At 35.8% G+C, this 17050-nt stretch overlaps 1 protein-coding gene across 3 annotated transcripts; it reads right to left on the bottom strand.

Annotated features, from left to right (window-relative positions):
- Nucleotides 1–583: 583 nt before the first annotated feature.
- sbm (L-type amino acid transporter sobremesa) lies at nt 584–16412 on the bottom strand. 3 transcript variants are annotated; one of them, XM_065313343.1, is made up of 9 exons: nt 16308–16412; nt 4197–4487; nt 3601–3702; nt 3300–3542; nt 2967–3237; nt 2511–2835; nt 2178–2327; nt 1949–2117; nt 584–1894 (listed from the first exon to the last, which is right to left on the bottom strand). In XM_065313343.1, exons 1-9 carry the CDS (start codon nt 16348–16350, stop codon nt 1830–1832), a joined length of 1659 nt encoding a protein of 552 aa, XP_065169415.1. In that variant the 5' UTR covers nt 16351–16412; the 3' UTR covers nt 584–1829. The 3 variants fall into 3 exon arrangements, with proteins under 3 accessions (XP_065169415.1, XP_065169414.1, XP_065169417.1); XM_065313342.1 differs by lacking the exon at nt 16308–16412 and adding an exon at nt 5240–5475; XM_065313345.1 differs by lacking the exons at nt 584–1894; nt 16308–16412 and adding an exon at nt 5240–5476 and having other exon boundaries at nt 1977–2117; nt 2178–2265.
- Nucleotides 16413–17050: the final 638 nt, after the last annotated feature.

Below are 17050 nucleotides of genomic sequence, written 5' to 3'. Positions count from 1 at the left end.
GCTAGCGACATCTATGCGTTGATTATAAAGTTATACATAAAAACATTGTTTATTTACATACTAGCTTTAACCCGTGGCTTCGCTCGCGACTATCTAAAATAATGAAGTTGCTTCCGTACGCGTCTGTAGTCACAGAAGAAGTAACAATGAAGTAGAATGGCGGGAAGTTTAAAATGGCTGAAAGTATAGTCTATGGAAGTATAGTGTACAGTCTCCATAGTGTAGTCAATTGGATTTGATGTTGACGTAGCTGTCGGTAATACAGTGTGATAATACAGTGTGATGGTACTATAGTACTTAGGTTTGAGCTTCATTGCTGGAATGCTAGATGGCGTTAAAGTAGTCAAATAGCCAGATGCAGAGGTATTATTGGCTAAACAATTTCTTTATTTTTTTAAAAAATAATTTTTTTGTTAAATAAAAAGTAGCCTATAACCATTCGGGGACCACTAAGAATATGTGTACAAATTTTCATGATGATCGGTTAAGTAGTTTTTGTGTGAAAGTGTAACAAACATCAGGACTTTCGCATTTATAATATTAGTAGGGATTTCCAGTTCTTTGCGTTAAAATTCAACACCAGTTCAATTGAAAACAATTTATTGTATTCATCTCTTTACAATATATTAATTTTGGCAACAATAAATTTTTTATCTGCATTAAATATATCATTAAAACCTAAAATTATATAAAACACTATACATATCGTCAACGCGCTCGTGTCGAAATACAATGTAATCAAAAGATCGATGTAGAGCAACATGTTCAGATCCTAACACTTCACAAATCAGACAAAACGTTCTGGTACACTTGATATGCATGTCGCGTGAAATCAAATTACAAACAAGAACTGAATGTTTGCCTGCCAATTACTCTACTACTCATACTCCTCTTTTATCAACAGGTACCTTTCTGCCTCACAGCAAATCGATATTTTGTCTGTGTGTGTCTTGTGTCCTAGTTACATTTCTTCATTAATCACTAGCAAACAATCTCAGATTGTTGCAACTTATTTATTAATGAAAAATATCAAAATAAATAACAAAACGGCGTCTGGCGTTCCGGTAAGGAATGATAATACCATAGTTTTACCATGAACGCCCGTAATAAATCAAATTCTTTCACAAAAAAGTGTTAGCAATAACATTTGATAATAATTATAGAAAAAGGACCAAGTGAACGACGTGTCGACGTCAACTTGCGTGTCTGCGCATCATGGTTACAAGTGTCTTTTAATTTCTTTCCTCTGCATCGTTTCGAAATGTCCACACACACACTCACATGTCGCGTGTATATAAAAATAATGATTATCTCATAAAAAATTCAGACTTTTTTGAATTATTTGTGATTCTCTTCGTGGTTTTCGTCATCGTATAGTTCCTTTTGATTTTCACTACGTGAATGTATTGCTTTTTGCTTTCTTGCTCTCCACTCCTTGTCCTATGCATGTTTTTTAGTTGAAAGTGTTTTAAGTTTGTTCATGTTCAGCTTGAGAGTTTCGAAACGGAAGAAAACGGCATACGAACAACGCGCGAACTAAGATGGCGGCGTGTTGCACCCCACGGGCCGCCATGAAAGAAAGGGAGGAATGATTCGTGCAACTACGAAATCAAAACTTATGTTTCTGTGTGTAAATCGGGATGTGCGCAAAGATGAATGAATGAAAACAACACAAACAAAGTGATTAACGTGCGAATAAGTAACATAAACTTGTAACCATGTGTTATCACCCTCTCTCATCGCTCAGCCCCAGCGAATTATATGACATTTAATTACGGGTTAATAACTGAGCATAGGATACTTTATAGATACTCGTAGGTTTTGTTTATCTAGTCGAACATTGAAGTTGTCGGCGCTACTTCTAAGAGCATTTGCAAGAATACCGTTATTCTCCCTGTAAAATAAAAGTAAGGTTAAGTGAGGTTAGGATATGTTTTGTTGAATTTACCCATGAAAGGGATGTGCATCTTGTAGTGCACAAACGGCACGTAAAATATCATCCCGCTTAAGATGAAGGACGCGGCGTAGAGATATTCGATCGTGGGCTTGTCCACAATGGGACCAACGACCAAATAAATGGACACGACTAAAACCAACACTGGAATGATGATAGGCACCTAAAAAACATAAAAAAAGTAAAAATTAGTTTTTTACTAAAAATTTTATGTGTTTTATACCTTATAGGGCCTTGGATAGTTTGGTTTAGTGTATCGCATAACAAGCAGAGCAACCATTGATCCACCGTAGAAGATCCACGCCGTGAAACTGAAAAAGTCGATGAGGGAGTCTATGGTACCGTACAAAACCATGGCAGCGGCAATTAGCGACTATACGTGATAACACAACGTGGTTAGTATTGGATTTGCGACGTTCTGATACATGATACGAAAGATAGAGAGAGTCGAGAGTCGACATCACACCACCAGCGAGATAACAACCAAGATGCGGTTACCTTACCGTTGGGGGACATCCTCGGCCCGCCCCCGTACACGGGGCCGGCGACAACTTACGTGGAAAATCAATCCCGGCGAAGGAGTGTACCGCCTGACATGCACGTAGGACAAGATATCCAGCATGTGACCCTCGCGGCTCGCAGCGAAGCACAGCCGACCAGCAGCAAACAACGTGCCATTCGCAGAGCCAAACGTCGAGATGGTCACAGACAACGGCATCAACCACGCCATCATTCCCAACAAGCGATTGCCGAATGTAACGGCAACAGCCTCGGATGTAATCATCTCCATTGGGGACATCACGGTTAAGTACGAGACGTTGATCAGCGCGTAGCAGATGGTTACCAGTGGGATACCAATTGCAATACTGCGCGGTAAGTTTCTATCGAGAAGCCAGACACAAAAATGTATTAGAAAAGTTGGGATAGTGTGTGTCTTGGGATCGAGTTAAAGTTTCAACGCAAATGGATTGGAATTGAATGCTAGCGGGAAAGTTTCATCTGGATAACTTACTTGGAAGGATTCTTGATCTCCTCCGTGACGTAATTGAGATTATTCCAGCCGTCGTACGCCCACAGACCGCTGTAAAATGCAGTGGCGATGTTGCCGATGGAATACTCGGTGTTCTTAAAAGGTTCACGTAAATGCTGAATGTTGCCTTCGAACATTTTGTAAGCTCCACCGACGATTACAATCAGCACGGCGACTAGCTTCGCGGCTGTGAATACGTTCTGCACGCTTGTAGCCAGGTTCACACTGTAGCAGTTGATATAAAGAATCACAACTGCAAAATATTTATTTTTGTTATTTAATTTTATTATTTTGGTTTTAGGTTGTTTTATTTACCAATTGCAAGCAACGCTACCATCTTCACGACGATTTCGGGAGGTTCGCACTCGGTGACGAAAGCCTCGACGGCGTACTTGCCGAATCCGAGGCAGATGATGGCCATCTGCGACGGCTTGAGCACCAGGGTGCTCGCCCATGAGAAGAGAAACGCCGGCGGGGCTCCGAACGCGTCCATGAAGTAAGCGTACTCGGCGCCGGAGGACGTATTCATCGTTCCCAGCTCAGCATAAGACAGTGCCCCTAAAATTCATTTAAAAAATGTTAATCAACGCCATTTTGTTTGTAGATTTACGCTTACCTAGTAAAGACAGCACACCACACGCCATCCATACCACGAAGCTCATTCCAATCGAACCAGTCCGTTGTAACAGACCCGATGGAGAGACGAATATTCCAGATCCTGCAAATAATCGGATTAGAAGTCAATAGTTTCAACTTGATGAATTTATTTTGTTCGTGGTGTGTGCCAAAACAACGTTTAATGTATAAAAGCACTAAAAACATCGTAAACCAAACTTAAGCTCTTCAAAACAAAAAGAAAAGGACATAATAAATAAAATTTAGTTGAAGAATATAAAAAACTCAAGGTCCCAGAGCTTTTATCTGCTTCAATTCGGAAGCAACGATTACTGCGGTCTGTCGAAAATGTCGTTTTTGCGGAATTGAAATAGAAACCCTCATTGTAAAGTGCCGGATTGAGAGGAATAAGCAGTGGGCGAGGAAATTTAATCAAATCGATGTGCGAGCGGACATGTGAATGATGAGGGATTTCAATAAAACCCACAAAAGCGACAAATTGACAAAGTGCTTTCAGAAATGTAAAATGTAAAAATATTTTTGTATAATTCCCTATGTTGATCTGCGATTAAAATACGGGGATGTATATTGGGTTACCTATCATAGTGCCGACAATTAGAGCCACCCCACTGACGAGTCCCACCCGTCTCTTGAGGTGAATAGCGTCGTTCTCAGTTGGGTCCTGTCCCTCCAGCTTGTCTGTAATCGGTCCGGCGTTCCCGTTCTCCTGGACGCCGCCGCCGCCGCCCCCGCAGCCGTTCTCGGCGGCGTGCCCGCCATCAGCGATGCCGCCGCCACCATTCCCGACGCCGCACTCTCCGCTGCCGCAGTGGCCGCCATTGCGGCCGCGCCACTGAAGGCCATCCTTTGGGGACGCATTATTGTTGCCTATAACAAAACAAAAAATCGGTCAACCAAAGATATTTTTATCAAACACTTAATTTAGGTCATAGAACAATAATGTAAAACGCAAAAAACGTTGTTTCGAGTCATTTAAGTGTGTTAAAAGTGTTTTTGGCAATCAGCGCTGATCACGCTTCATTCATTACTTTTTTTCGCTTGCTTTTGAGTGCCCAATGTTGTAGCAAAGCATGTTAACATCGCCAACAAATTTACGTCGTGTAATTTGAGCTTTCAATGCGAAAATTGCATTAGTTTCCGAGCCCACATCAGTCGATATTGACCTTTTGTAGAATATTGCCAATTTCATCTTACAATGACATTAAAGTTGCCTATATTACACGCGCAATAAAAATAGGGTTAAACACAAAGCTGTGCTTCACATTAAAAACATTTCTATTGTAATCTTTTAGTGTTTGTAAAGTTGTGGTTGGTCATTCGTCGTCAGGTAGCTGTAGTGCACGTAATCCGCGGCGAAAATTCGTTTGCTCGCTAAATTTAGTCGCGTTCGCCGACGATCTTGACCGATAGTTCAATAATAGCATGGCGCACGGACGCCGGAATGCTTTTCGGCGAGGAAAATTTTATTCTTAAAATTCGGTGCGGTCTCGTGCGAATTTATTTTTAAATGTTTTCCTTTGAATGCATCACACGGCGCCACACGTCGACAATATTTTTCCTTGAAATTATATTTCCGCCATATCAAAATACATCAAAATTCACATTTTCGTTAATATTACCTTGAAAATTGTGTTTCACAGGTGATTCTTGTACGCGCGGACAATCCAAGAGTGTCTTGAGTTTATCTAATAACATCATCCACCGTTAAGATGGCGCCCTTTTTTATTTCGATTTATTTCTTAGAAAAAAATGATTGTTTTTCAACTCTGTGATTAAAATAAAAAGTTCAGCGGTGATGTGAATGTTTTAGGCTTGCTCTCCCGGCCGACCGCGGTGCGACACTGAGATGCGCCTCATCGCCGAACAATTCTAAATATGTTTCGGGCATGGTCACGTTGTTGAAGCCGGCGTCGACGTGTGTAAATGACCACCACGTTCAGCACGTCCGCCGAAAGCTCACAAGCCAGCGAAAGCCCCCACCGAAATGGCAATTACGCACGCCTCAACACTCAAAATCTACCGAATCGTCTTGAAAACACTTCAAAATCATCTCAAATCATCATTTTGAGGTTAACAGGTTATTTTTGACATCTACCAACACCGCAACCATATTTACTTAACCTATTTTAATGATTTAACTGAATTTTCTTAGTTTTTTAGTGTTTTAACTTGGATAGAAGTACAAAACACTCGGTTTTTGTCGTTTCCACTCAATATAATAGCGCCAGCGATCGTGAAACAATGGCACACACCAACAATCAACACAAGTACCACCGCCATACACGTAATAAGCTGCTCCGGACTATTTATACACCCCGCCGATTTGCACATTATTTGCGCACATGCTTCATACATTAATCTAAGCACATACAATACACATACAGAGTTCACCTAAAAACCAAAGGACGAAAGTAAATCGTGTGTTTATTTATATTACCTTAGATGCTAACATCTAAGAACCGCGTGGAAATGAAATAAATTATGCGTATTTATCAACTGGGATGCCTTACAAGACAATAACAAGCAATATCAAGACAGATTGGAACCTCGGACCGAGAAAAAATAATAGGAAACCTAATCCCGCGGGATTAAATCATAAAAAGGTTGTTGTGCGGTTGTTTTCGAGGTTTTAGTGATTTATATTCACGAGAAAATAAAATGTGAGGAGAAAAAACAACGTAAATTACACTAATTTGTGTGATAACACAAAAAGGGGATGAATTATTACCGTGGAGGGAGTTTTAAGCATTTATTAGATGAAATAAACGAGTAATTAGAATTTTATGAGTGAATTTACGCGTTTATGTTGTTATAGGCAACCCATATGACACTCATATGTAACACAAGTAGAAGTAATACTTATTTCGGTATAAAAATCGTTCTCGCTGGAAACAGTGAGTGACTATGGACGAGTTTACGCCTGACGTTGTTTTTGTCCGCATCCCAACTTACATTAATGTAACACAAGTAGTAATACTTCTTTCGATATAAAAATCGCTATCGTTGGAAACAATCATTTCAGAGTTTCAGCGGACAAACAAAACTTAGCAAACAACAAGGATTTACTCTTTTGTTGACGTCATGCCGGCTATTCTCTTTACATGTTTATTTTCCGAAGGAAAATCCTGATATTCAAGGAAAATAAGGTCTTTGAACCGTTGTATTAATCAAATAGGTATTGAAAATTCTCTCGCTGGAAAACTGCGCATCATTTTTAAGTTAAATACTGATCAACATGTTATGATTTTCATTATTTGTTTATCCGTTGAAGTGCGTCGTATATTTTCTTGTTTTTCTTGTGATTATTTTAGTTTGTAGTTTATACATGTTGTTTTGTATAATTATAACATTGTATAATTTATATAAAAGAGCAGTGATATTATCGTATCTCCTGCAAAAGTTACGACGGTGTTTATGCAAAGAGCCGTGAAAAATCGGGCGAAAATCTTGGCAAAAAGCAAACCTCGTGCATCATCCAATTGTTGTGCGAGTTATTTTCGTGCAGAGTTCGCCCGGAATTTTCAGCGGTCCTCAAACCCTTTTAATATTTATTTATTTCTGTTGAAAATTCACAACGCGTTGTATTAAAACAAGTAGAATTGCTTTCCACTTAGATCATGATTACAATTGTTATTAATTCAAGTGTCATGTGCAAAGTTGTCTAATGAATTAAAAAGAAATAAATCTCCTCGTTTAGTTTTCGCAAATTCCGTGGTCTAATTTGATATCCGATGAAGTGGTGACCGCAGCAAGTTAATTCATTAACCGCAGCGGAGTTAGTCTGGTTGCTGCACGCGCGCGACATAACCTACCACGTCTGCATCGCCAAGTGTATAATTTATAGCTTCAATTAATCAAAACAAGACTCGGGCGCATTGAACACTCCGGTCAATATGTGAAATTATTCATTACTAGCTTTAACCCGCGGCTTCGCTCGCGAATATCTATAATAATGAAGTTGCTTCCGTACGCGTCTGTAGTCACAGAAGAAGTAACAATGAAGTAGAATGGCGGGAAGTTTAAAATGGCTGAAAGTATATTCTATGCAAGTATAGTGCACAGTCTCCATAGTGTAGTCAATTGGATTTGATGTTGACGTAGCTGTCGGTAATACAGTGTGATAATACAGTGTGATGGTACTCTAGTACTTAGGTTTGAGCTTCATTGCTGGAATGCTAGATGGCGTTAAAGTAGTCAAATAGTCAGATGCTGAGGTATTATTGGCTAAACAATTTCTTTATTTTATTTAAAAAATAATTTTTTTATTAAATAAAAAGTAGCCTATATCCATTCGGGGACCACTAAGAATATGTGTACAAATTTTCATGATGATCGGTTAAGTAGTTTTTGCGTGAAAGTGTAACATACATCAGGACTTTCGCATTTATAATATTAGTAGGGATAATGACAAACATTGAATTTTGTTGAATTTTTATGTAAACTTGAAAATAATTAAGTTTATTTGTGTTTAATTTAAATCTGAGCGTTGAGAATTGTTGATATTTCGTGTTATTTCAGTCTGAGCGAAAAGCCAATTGAAATTTGACGTACGAGGCGTGTTTACATTGGAGATTCGGACATCACAAGATAAAATGTGGGTTAATTTGGGTCCGGGCGTGATTTATTGCGCGTCTGAAATGTGAAATATGTTCGAATGCCACTTTTGCAGGTTGCAAGTTGCTTTCTGCAAATAGATGCATCATCATCCATCAGTTATGCACGAACGCGTTTCCAAACGGTTTAAAACTTCATATATTCAAATTGGAAATGCTAATGATAATCGCACATGATCTGTCACGAACGACACCAGTCGATAAAATACAATCTGTACATTTTTTTAGTTTTAAACTATAGGCAACCAATAATTCACTTATTTTCATAATAAGTTGAGTTTCTAACCTAACCTGGATATGCAGTGTAGTGTACTGCGTCTGAATTTATTATAGGCAACCAGAATAACATTCAGGTTGTTTTTTTAACTTACAGATTAATAAATAAAGAAAATATTTTAGTCATGAGTACGGAAATAGTAAAACTCGACAAAACAGAAAACATGAAACGCTTCGTGCGAGAGATATAAAAAATTGGTTTCCATTGACGTCAGTTCAGCATTTATTTTATGCGTTAGTTATTCTGTTTTATTCGCTCGGCACGAGGATGTGCGGCTCGTGAAAAATTCATACAATTTTTATGGTGTCGAGATTCCAATGTAAAAAATCAAAAATTAAAGTAATTATGTTAAAAACACAATAGTATCACGTAAAAACTATAAATAAATAATCAACGATTAATTTTATGACATAAAAAACAGAAAATAATGAAAATATTCCAAATTTTATTCTAAAAATTAAAATAAAAATAAAATTTTGTGTTTTTGTGTTTAAATCAAACTAAAAACTAAAAAAAAAACTAAAAAAACACGATCTAGAGTTATATAATCCTAAAAATAAATTAAACTTCAATCCGTTTGATCCCGAGATTCAATTCCTATAAATAATAATAATAATAATAAACCTGTATCTAGATTTATGTAGAAATGTAAAAAATGTTTGTTTCCCTTTGCAATTCAATGTGATCCTGCAATCGCTGCCATCCATTTAGATTTAAACGCCATCTTCCATATTTTCCGCGTTTTCCCAAGCGAATGCACAATTTTTCCTCGCTTGCTTATTTCCATCTTCTTTGAAATTGTATTTCGTACTCATATTACACTGACAAGAACATATTTTCGTTTATCCTAACATAAAACGTTCTTTTTCGAAATATATTTGTAAATATATCATATATAATCATATATCAATCATAACCACAACTTTTATTACTATATAGGCAACCAAACTAACAGGAAAAAACAAACATTCTCTTGAACTTGTTCAGATGTCAAATTTATGAGTTCAGAGAGTGTAAAAGCAATGAACGGAATAAATCACTAGCATTACCAAAATGATTAGGCTTAATCATGACGAATCGCAGCAAATTGTTTGACCGAGGCGCGACGGGAAGAGGACAAGTTCAACTTTGTCGCCATCGCCATCAATTGAAACCAAGCGGAGCAAAGCGGAGCGCAGAGAGACTTAACAAAATTGACATTTCTTTACAGAGCTTAAAATCAACTCCACACCAGTTATACAGAGTGTTAGATAATATAAAACCCGGAAATATTTATAAAATCCTTCATAAAATAAAATATTATCATAACACTCTGTATATTTACTCATTTAACGAATTGTTCAACGTTCAAGTAAGTAATTTAGTCATTTACAATTTCATTCCACCGATACTTCTGCTAGACACGAATAGATTTATGACTTCTAACAATAAACAATAAAAATTTCAATTTTTAAACACTTTGTATAATTTTATGATTTTCAGACTTGTTTATTCGTTTAACTCAAAAGTTTTGTAAACATGTAATGATTAAATCAAATTCCAGTGTTTATTCTTAGATTTTAATTAGTTTTATAATTATTTCGACCCTTGTTAACAACCCTTAATTAATTAATTGTCACACTTTGTGTTTCGCGTGCGATGACACCCCGTCAATTACTAAAATTAACAATTCAGTAATCTATTCGATATCGACACAATTTTTTTTTGTTTTTGTGTGTTTTCTGAGTGTTTCCACACTGTATACATGTGAATGAGGGTAACAACCCTCGTAATGATCGATAATGAACCTGGATGTATGAATATCGTATCATTTCGTGTTCGTTTCGCTTTCATTTTACTTTCTAGTGTTCCACTGATACATTTACATCTATATCTATATATCTACATCCCCTCTACAAATATCATTGATCTAGGGTAGTTACCCTTAAATGTAAAAGTTCATAGATGTGGTTTTTATTAAAGATTAAACTTTTTGAGTCTTTTTGCGAGGATTTTAATAAAAGCACAAAAAGTTACAAAAGAATCTTTTACTTTTCAAATAAAAAATTAGGTTAAGATAAAAAGAAGATTCCTGTAATGGAATTTCGCGGAGTAGTTTTCTGCTGCGTCGGTAAAAAAATATTTGCAGAAATCTAATTTAATTTTATTTGAACATCAAAACCAGTTGTTATACTCAACAACTTAATATTATTACTTTAACTTGATTCAACGCTTAAAACCTTCTATCTTCTGCGAATCTAATTTTATAATTCGAACAAACGAAAACAAAAAGAGCAGAAACACGTAATATCTTCAAAACTTTCAACAAAACTTCTCTTGAATGTCGTTTTGTGGATGATTTAAACGTGAAAAGTTTATTAAACTTGTTTTACTTCAACATTCAACAACATTTAACTATGTGAAATATATTCGTGTGATTACGCCACTTGTGTTTAACCTAACCCTACTTTTATGTTTTTACAAGTTGGTGCGCACACGTGACGTGGTTCCACGTGTGAGAACTTTATCCTTGCAAGTCAGCAACACACAAATCATGCGATATTATTATTTCATTGAACAACTGCGTCAAATCTATTTTCATGTGTTTTGTGTTTTCTGTTGCAGCATGTGTTGAGATTCCCAGAGAGTCTTTTAATTTTTTTCCTTTAGCTATAAATTTACTAATAATAACTCTTTGAGGTTAATTTTAAGTAGCGCCATCTATGTGCCAATTACAAAAATATGGTTATATAGTGAAAAGTGAAGCATTGCGTGTGGAAAGTGATAAAATCATGTGGAAATGTGACCTTCACGCGATTTCAACACGTAACTGAACTATTAATAATTGATCTTTCATAAAAACACCAAAGTGAAGAAAATTATCCACGATAAATATTAATAAGGTGAAAGAGAGTGAATGAAATCCAATAATAGCTTAACTTGCAACTTACATTAGAACTTATGATGTTAATGTAAAATGTAATTTTCGCAATATTGGTGAGAGATACAATGTGGATGGATGAATGGTGGTGACATTGGTGGCGGTTGTGGTGGTTGTTGGGGGTGGCGTCGACCAGCGCTTCGTTCTCTGAAACGAAACGAGAGTCAAGGACACATGACACACACACACACACACAACACACACAATTGCGGGGTTTGTATATATGACGTATATACAAAATGGCCGACGGAGTGGACGAGTTGAAGCGCGACGCGCACAATGCATAAATGCGTATCGTCTTCCGAGCAGTTAATTTATAGTGACATTGCTAACATTTCCAAGAAAGGAGCACCGAGAACTGTTAAACTTGGATAATGGAATCGCGCGCGTACTTTAGAGGTTATTCCATGGTCGGATGCAATGTTGGTTGCCTAACATAAAAAACTTAACTTAAAAAAAGCAAAATTTATCAAATTTTTAACTTTTAAACAATAAAAATTGATGTAATAATAATTTTTTCTTCTACTGCGCATGCGTATTATGGTGGATTTTGATTCTAAGATGAAAATTTTGGTGATTTGTTAATCTGGTCACGTAGAGAGTAAAATTTTTGATAAAATCTTCAAATATTCGCTCTATGAAAATAATGGCAAGTTCAAGTTGAAGATAAAATTGTAATTTGCATGCGACTGTGCTTTCCCGGTTGTGCTGCGTTGGCGGCGCCGCCCCCGCTCACGCATCACCCGCCACCGCCGCCGCCACCCTCAACGCCGATCGCGCTAACCCTAGCCGGAGCAATGTGCAGCGCAACGCCCGCCGCGATCGATATGCGAAGGACGCCGAAATGACATTAGCGCCCGCTTTCGGCTCTCTCCCAGCTCTTCTCGAACTTTCGAGCTCTCGACCGGCTTTATACGACGTCGCCGCTTTCAATTATTCGCAATTTTCAGGAAGCGCAGCGAAAACAAACGAGATGATTGTGTTATGATAACCACAGTGGTTGACACGCTTTTTTTGTTTTTGTTTTTGAAGAAAAAGAATTCTTAGGTTAGGTTATGGTGTAATGAGGGTTATGTAAGATTAGATTAGCGTTGTGAATGACCTTTGGGTAATTAGTAGACATTTTTAGGTTAATACACTCGAAATAACACGTAGGCGGTGAAAATTGTTCAAATTAGTGGATATTAACAAGTGCGTGACTTCGTTTAACACGTAATTGTTTTAATTATACTCATAAGTGGTAGTTTTGTTATGGTAATCACGAAACATTTGTGTAAATATCTAATTAGGTGATAATTTTGCTTTAAATGGGATTTACTATGCTCGATTGCATATCTCCAACATGGGACTGTCAATATATTATAGGCAACCAATTTTACAAACAATAAAAATCATTATATAAACTTATCAGGCATTTAAGACTTGAACACACAATAATTTTGTTTTAAATGAGATTTACTATGTTCGATTACAAGTCTCCAACATAGAGCTGTCATATTAATGTATGCAACCAACTTAACTTCCATAAAACATCATTTTATAAAATGAAGTTAGTAAAAGAATCAAATTGGACAATAATTTTGTTTATAATGCGATTTTCTATGTTCGATTACAAATCTCTAACATAGGACTGTCAAAATAACGTATGCAACCAAAGTTACACTCCTACAAAATCATTATATAAATTTCCCAGATATTTAATGCTTGAAAACACGATAATTTTATTTATAATGTGATTTCCTATGTTCGATTACAAGTCTCCAACATAAGCATGTCAATATAATGTATGCAACCAATTTTACAAATCATAAAAATCATAATATAAACTCACCAGACATTTAATTCTAGGAAACAATATAAACTATTATTATTTTCAGCGGTATTACACAATATTTTAAAATTTCCCAGTTTAAAAACCACAAAATCAGCGTGTTACAATAAATCAATATGTGTTTTAGCACGCGTCATCAATTGTAAATATTAAACGTGAGACTTGTTTCGCACAGCATCACTAATTACAAACACACCACATTACCGCAATATAAAGTTAGACATTAAGTATTAAACCAAAGAATATTTTGAACATTTTGAAGTTTTGAAGTAAATTTAAACAATTGATTATATACGTTAATCACTACATGAATAATAGCAATACACTGTTTTGTTAAAATGTCTTCGCGCGTATTATACTCGTACTTGTAATTCGTAATCTTAAATAGTTTAGGAGTGCGTTTCGACAAAACATCGTAAATTAATGAAGGTGACAATGAATTACGAGGACGCGTCTAATGAATCACCCCAGTGTTACGAGTATGTCTGTCATTTTATTGTTATTCGGATAATAACAGAAAAGGCGGAGATATTAATGAAATTTGTGTGATATTCAACAAGGGAGTTAGAGTAAAAGATTAATAACGTTTCATTAATTAATCAAGTGATGCAATAAATGTATTGATTATTTTTTTAATTAAATTAAAGTTTTTTCTATCAAATTTAGGGATTTTTTGTTAAAATTGATAAATTTAACTATGTACAAATTCCTGACTAATTGTTATTGCAAAAATATTGTATTTTTTAGTTTCACTTATAAAGCGTAAGTTTTTTTGCGTTTTTAGACACAAAAAGTGTTACTTTAAACACGGATGGTCAATGCCGTGACTAAAGTACTTTAGTCACGGGCTTTAGTCACGAGTTGGAGGCTACGCTTGCGAATTGCAGCACAATACTTTACAAAAACAAAAACCAAACATGAAAATTCAGTGGAAGTAGAAAAAATAACGTAAGCATCACGTGGCTAAACGTTGTTAAACACCCGAATGATTAAACACTTCCTACACTAGCTCTTAATCAATCCCGAGACTAAAACTCCCGTTTAGCTATTTGATACTTATAAACTATTATTATTTTTTAATTAAATCAATGTTTTTTCAATTCATTTCAGGATTTTGTATTAAAATTACAATTTTCAACTGATAAACCTTGTATAAATCCCTGACTAATTGTTATTGCAAAAATATTGTTTACCAACAGTCAAACTTTAATCATTTCGGTACTAAAATTAATTTTCGCACACGCCTGTTTTGTTATTACAAATTTCTACCAATATTTTCAACCGACGCGACATTTATTGAATATAAATATTATTTCTGTTTGAAACATTGTCAGCTAGACAAGCGGCAGTCGTAAAAACTGACCTAGAAAGTCTACATTAAAAAAAAAAAAAAAAAAGTCTATATTAAAATAAAGCGCTACTGTATAAAATTTCCCGCTCAATACTTTTCTAGATAGTCTTTTTTGTTTAAACAAATCAAGACAAATTGATAATGCATATAAAATAAAAATTTAGCGGTGTATATTACTAAAACGTTTTCTAAAAAAGTTTTTCATCTGATGAATTCGTAAACATTTTTTTCTTTAATTTATTTTAATTTTATTTTTAGTCCTTTTCCTGCCACGCGTTGAACGAATCAATTTGTACTGCAAATTCTGCCAATTTTCAATGCATACGTAAATGCATAAAGTTAGATAACTGACTTAACTTAAGTCAAAGCATAAAAACATTAAAAACAACATTTTTAAAGCGTAAATTTTAGATTTTTAAAATTTTTTAAAATTAACTCAATATTTACCCTAATTTGTCTTCAAAGCAGACATAAATTATTAATATTACATATAAAAGCTTCACTCTGAAAGCTTTACGCCTTTTTATAACCACATTAAACCTGCATGAACACGATCAAATGATCCGTATCGCAATAAAGACTTCATGTTTTGTATTTAGTCTAAATGTTACATTACAATACGCAAAATCTCAGAATCACGAGTGAACTTTTGGAGAAACTCCAAAAACATACTTAAAACCAACCGAATCAACTAAAACGAAAACTTTTGGCTCCAAAAATCCACAATTACAAAATACCTCAACACGAATAACAAAAGTTTTGCAATATGGCGTAATCCGTAATCATATTAGCAATAACAAAATATCAACTGTGTGCGTTCCAAAACTATGCATTTGCGACGTAAATTTGCATAAACCATTGGTTAAATTATGTTTAATTTTAGATAAGCCATAAATACATTTTCAAAGTGGCAATGCGTGGCGGCGCGCGCGTTTTTCGGCGTTATTATAGATTTTTCGCGCCGGCCGGCGACGCACAGCTTAGTGTGATGGCGCTGCCATCGCGAAAATATATAAAAATATTTTTTTACTCCACTCAACATTCCACAACTCGTGCATAACGCACCATCTTGTAATACGAGCACATCAACAAATAAACAAATCGCCGACGTTACGTGTCACAGAGCAAAAAATAAACAAATGTAAAGACAAAACTATATAAACCAGCCTGATACTAAAAAACGTTTTTAAATTACAGAAAACTTTTTTTTATTTTTTTAAATTTTTGTATTTTTTAATTTTCCACATTATTTTCTAATCCAGCTATAAATCCTATAATTTATCACGATCACCCAGCTGGTGGTTTTCACGCGTAGTGGAAAAGCGGGGCGTTGCTGGCATGCCCCCAATATCCCGCAACCCTCAGCGCACGAGTGGTGAAAAACGGCGGCAAAACTCATACACACACGCACAGATCACAAAATCTACGCGCCTCCACGTTGGCCGGTGTGTTGCATATTTTCATTCACAATCGATAACACACATTTTAATTCTAACCTAACTTCTCTAACGCATGAATGACTAAAAATACCGAAAATTTGTACATTTCACAACTGCAAGTTATTTCATCATTCTTTAAGTGCTTTAAATACGTGTTGAGTTGAAACGTGCTAATTCTATTTTTACGCCACAGGCGCGTTCGGTAAATATTTGTTTGTTGATAGATTGATTATTGAAACAATGCGAAGGTACTCACCGCAAATAGAAGTTTTGCTGCTGTTGAATTCATGGTGATACATGTCTCTCCGCACGGATTCGGTGTGGCGCGTTGTTGTGCCCGTGATATCATGTCACTAACTAACCGCCGAGCGGCCGGGTTAAATAAGTACGCGACGCGCGGCGCACGGCGCGGAAAGCGGATGGAAATTGTGGGAAACTCTCAGCGCGCAGCGCCATCTACATGGCAATACTAACAAACTAATATTTGGTAAAGGAATCGATTATTGTGTTGTGTAACACTACGCATTGGAACAAAACCTTTCTAATTTTAGTTCTGAAAGCTCTCGGTAGAGGTCGCTAGTTGGAATATCACAAACATTTTTCGTTTTTTATTTATTTTAAGATGATTTAAAGGTTATGTTGGATATTTACTAATAAAAATGTTAATTTTATGGTTTATAGCAGTTGTTTAGACTTAAAATGATTATTTTACGTTGTGAAATATTACCATTGTACATTTTTCACAACTTTTCGACGTTTTCACGCTTTATTGGCCTTTGTTTCGCGTTAAATAATGACGCAATGTATCAATGCGCAATGTGCACTGTGTGCAATCAAGAAACATCAAGATTGATATTATCCTCAAGTGTAATTTAAAGTTCTTTCTTACATACAGTGAATTTTAAGTAAAAATATAAAAATTTTCGCGTATAAAACAGTTTTATGTGGTTGAAAAGCTCTAAAAACACATTGTATGTTTTTATCTCAATGTTAAAGTAC

This window comes from Atheta coriaria, unplaced genomic scaffold (assembly GCF_025399875.1).
Source record: "Atheta coriaria isolate IRGN ID8LTWV9N9 unplaced genomic scaffold, Caltech_Dcor_3.1 hic_scaffold_10_pilon, whole genome shotgun sequence".
Lineage (NCBI taxonomy): Eukaryota > Metazoa > Arthropoda > Insecta > Coleoptera > Staphylinidae > Dalotia > Dalotia coriaria.
The sequence above is the reverse complement of the archived record's forward strand: the minus strand, read 5'-3'. Positions and strand labels throughout refer to the sequence as shown.

Excerpts from the sequence above, each read along its gene's own strand:
- sbm (XM_065313342.1), bottom strand. The coding sequence starts at position 5,318 with ATGATGTTATTAGATAAACTCAAGACACTCTTGGATTGTCCGCGCGTA. Across the intron at positions 3,703-4,196 it reads AATTGTCGGCACTATGATAG|GATCTGGAATATTCGTCTCT; the intron begins GTAACCCAATAT and ends GATTATTTGCAG. Across the intron at positions 3,543-3,600 it reads TGGTGTGCTGTCTTTACTAG|GGGCACTGTCTTATGCTGAG; the intron begins GTAAGCGTAAAT and ends AATGAATTTTAG.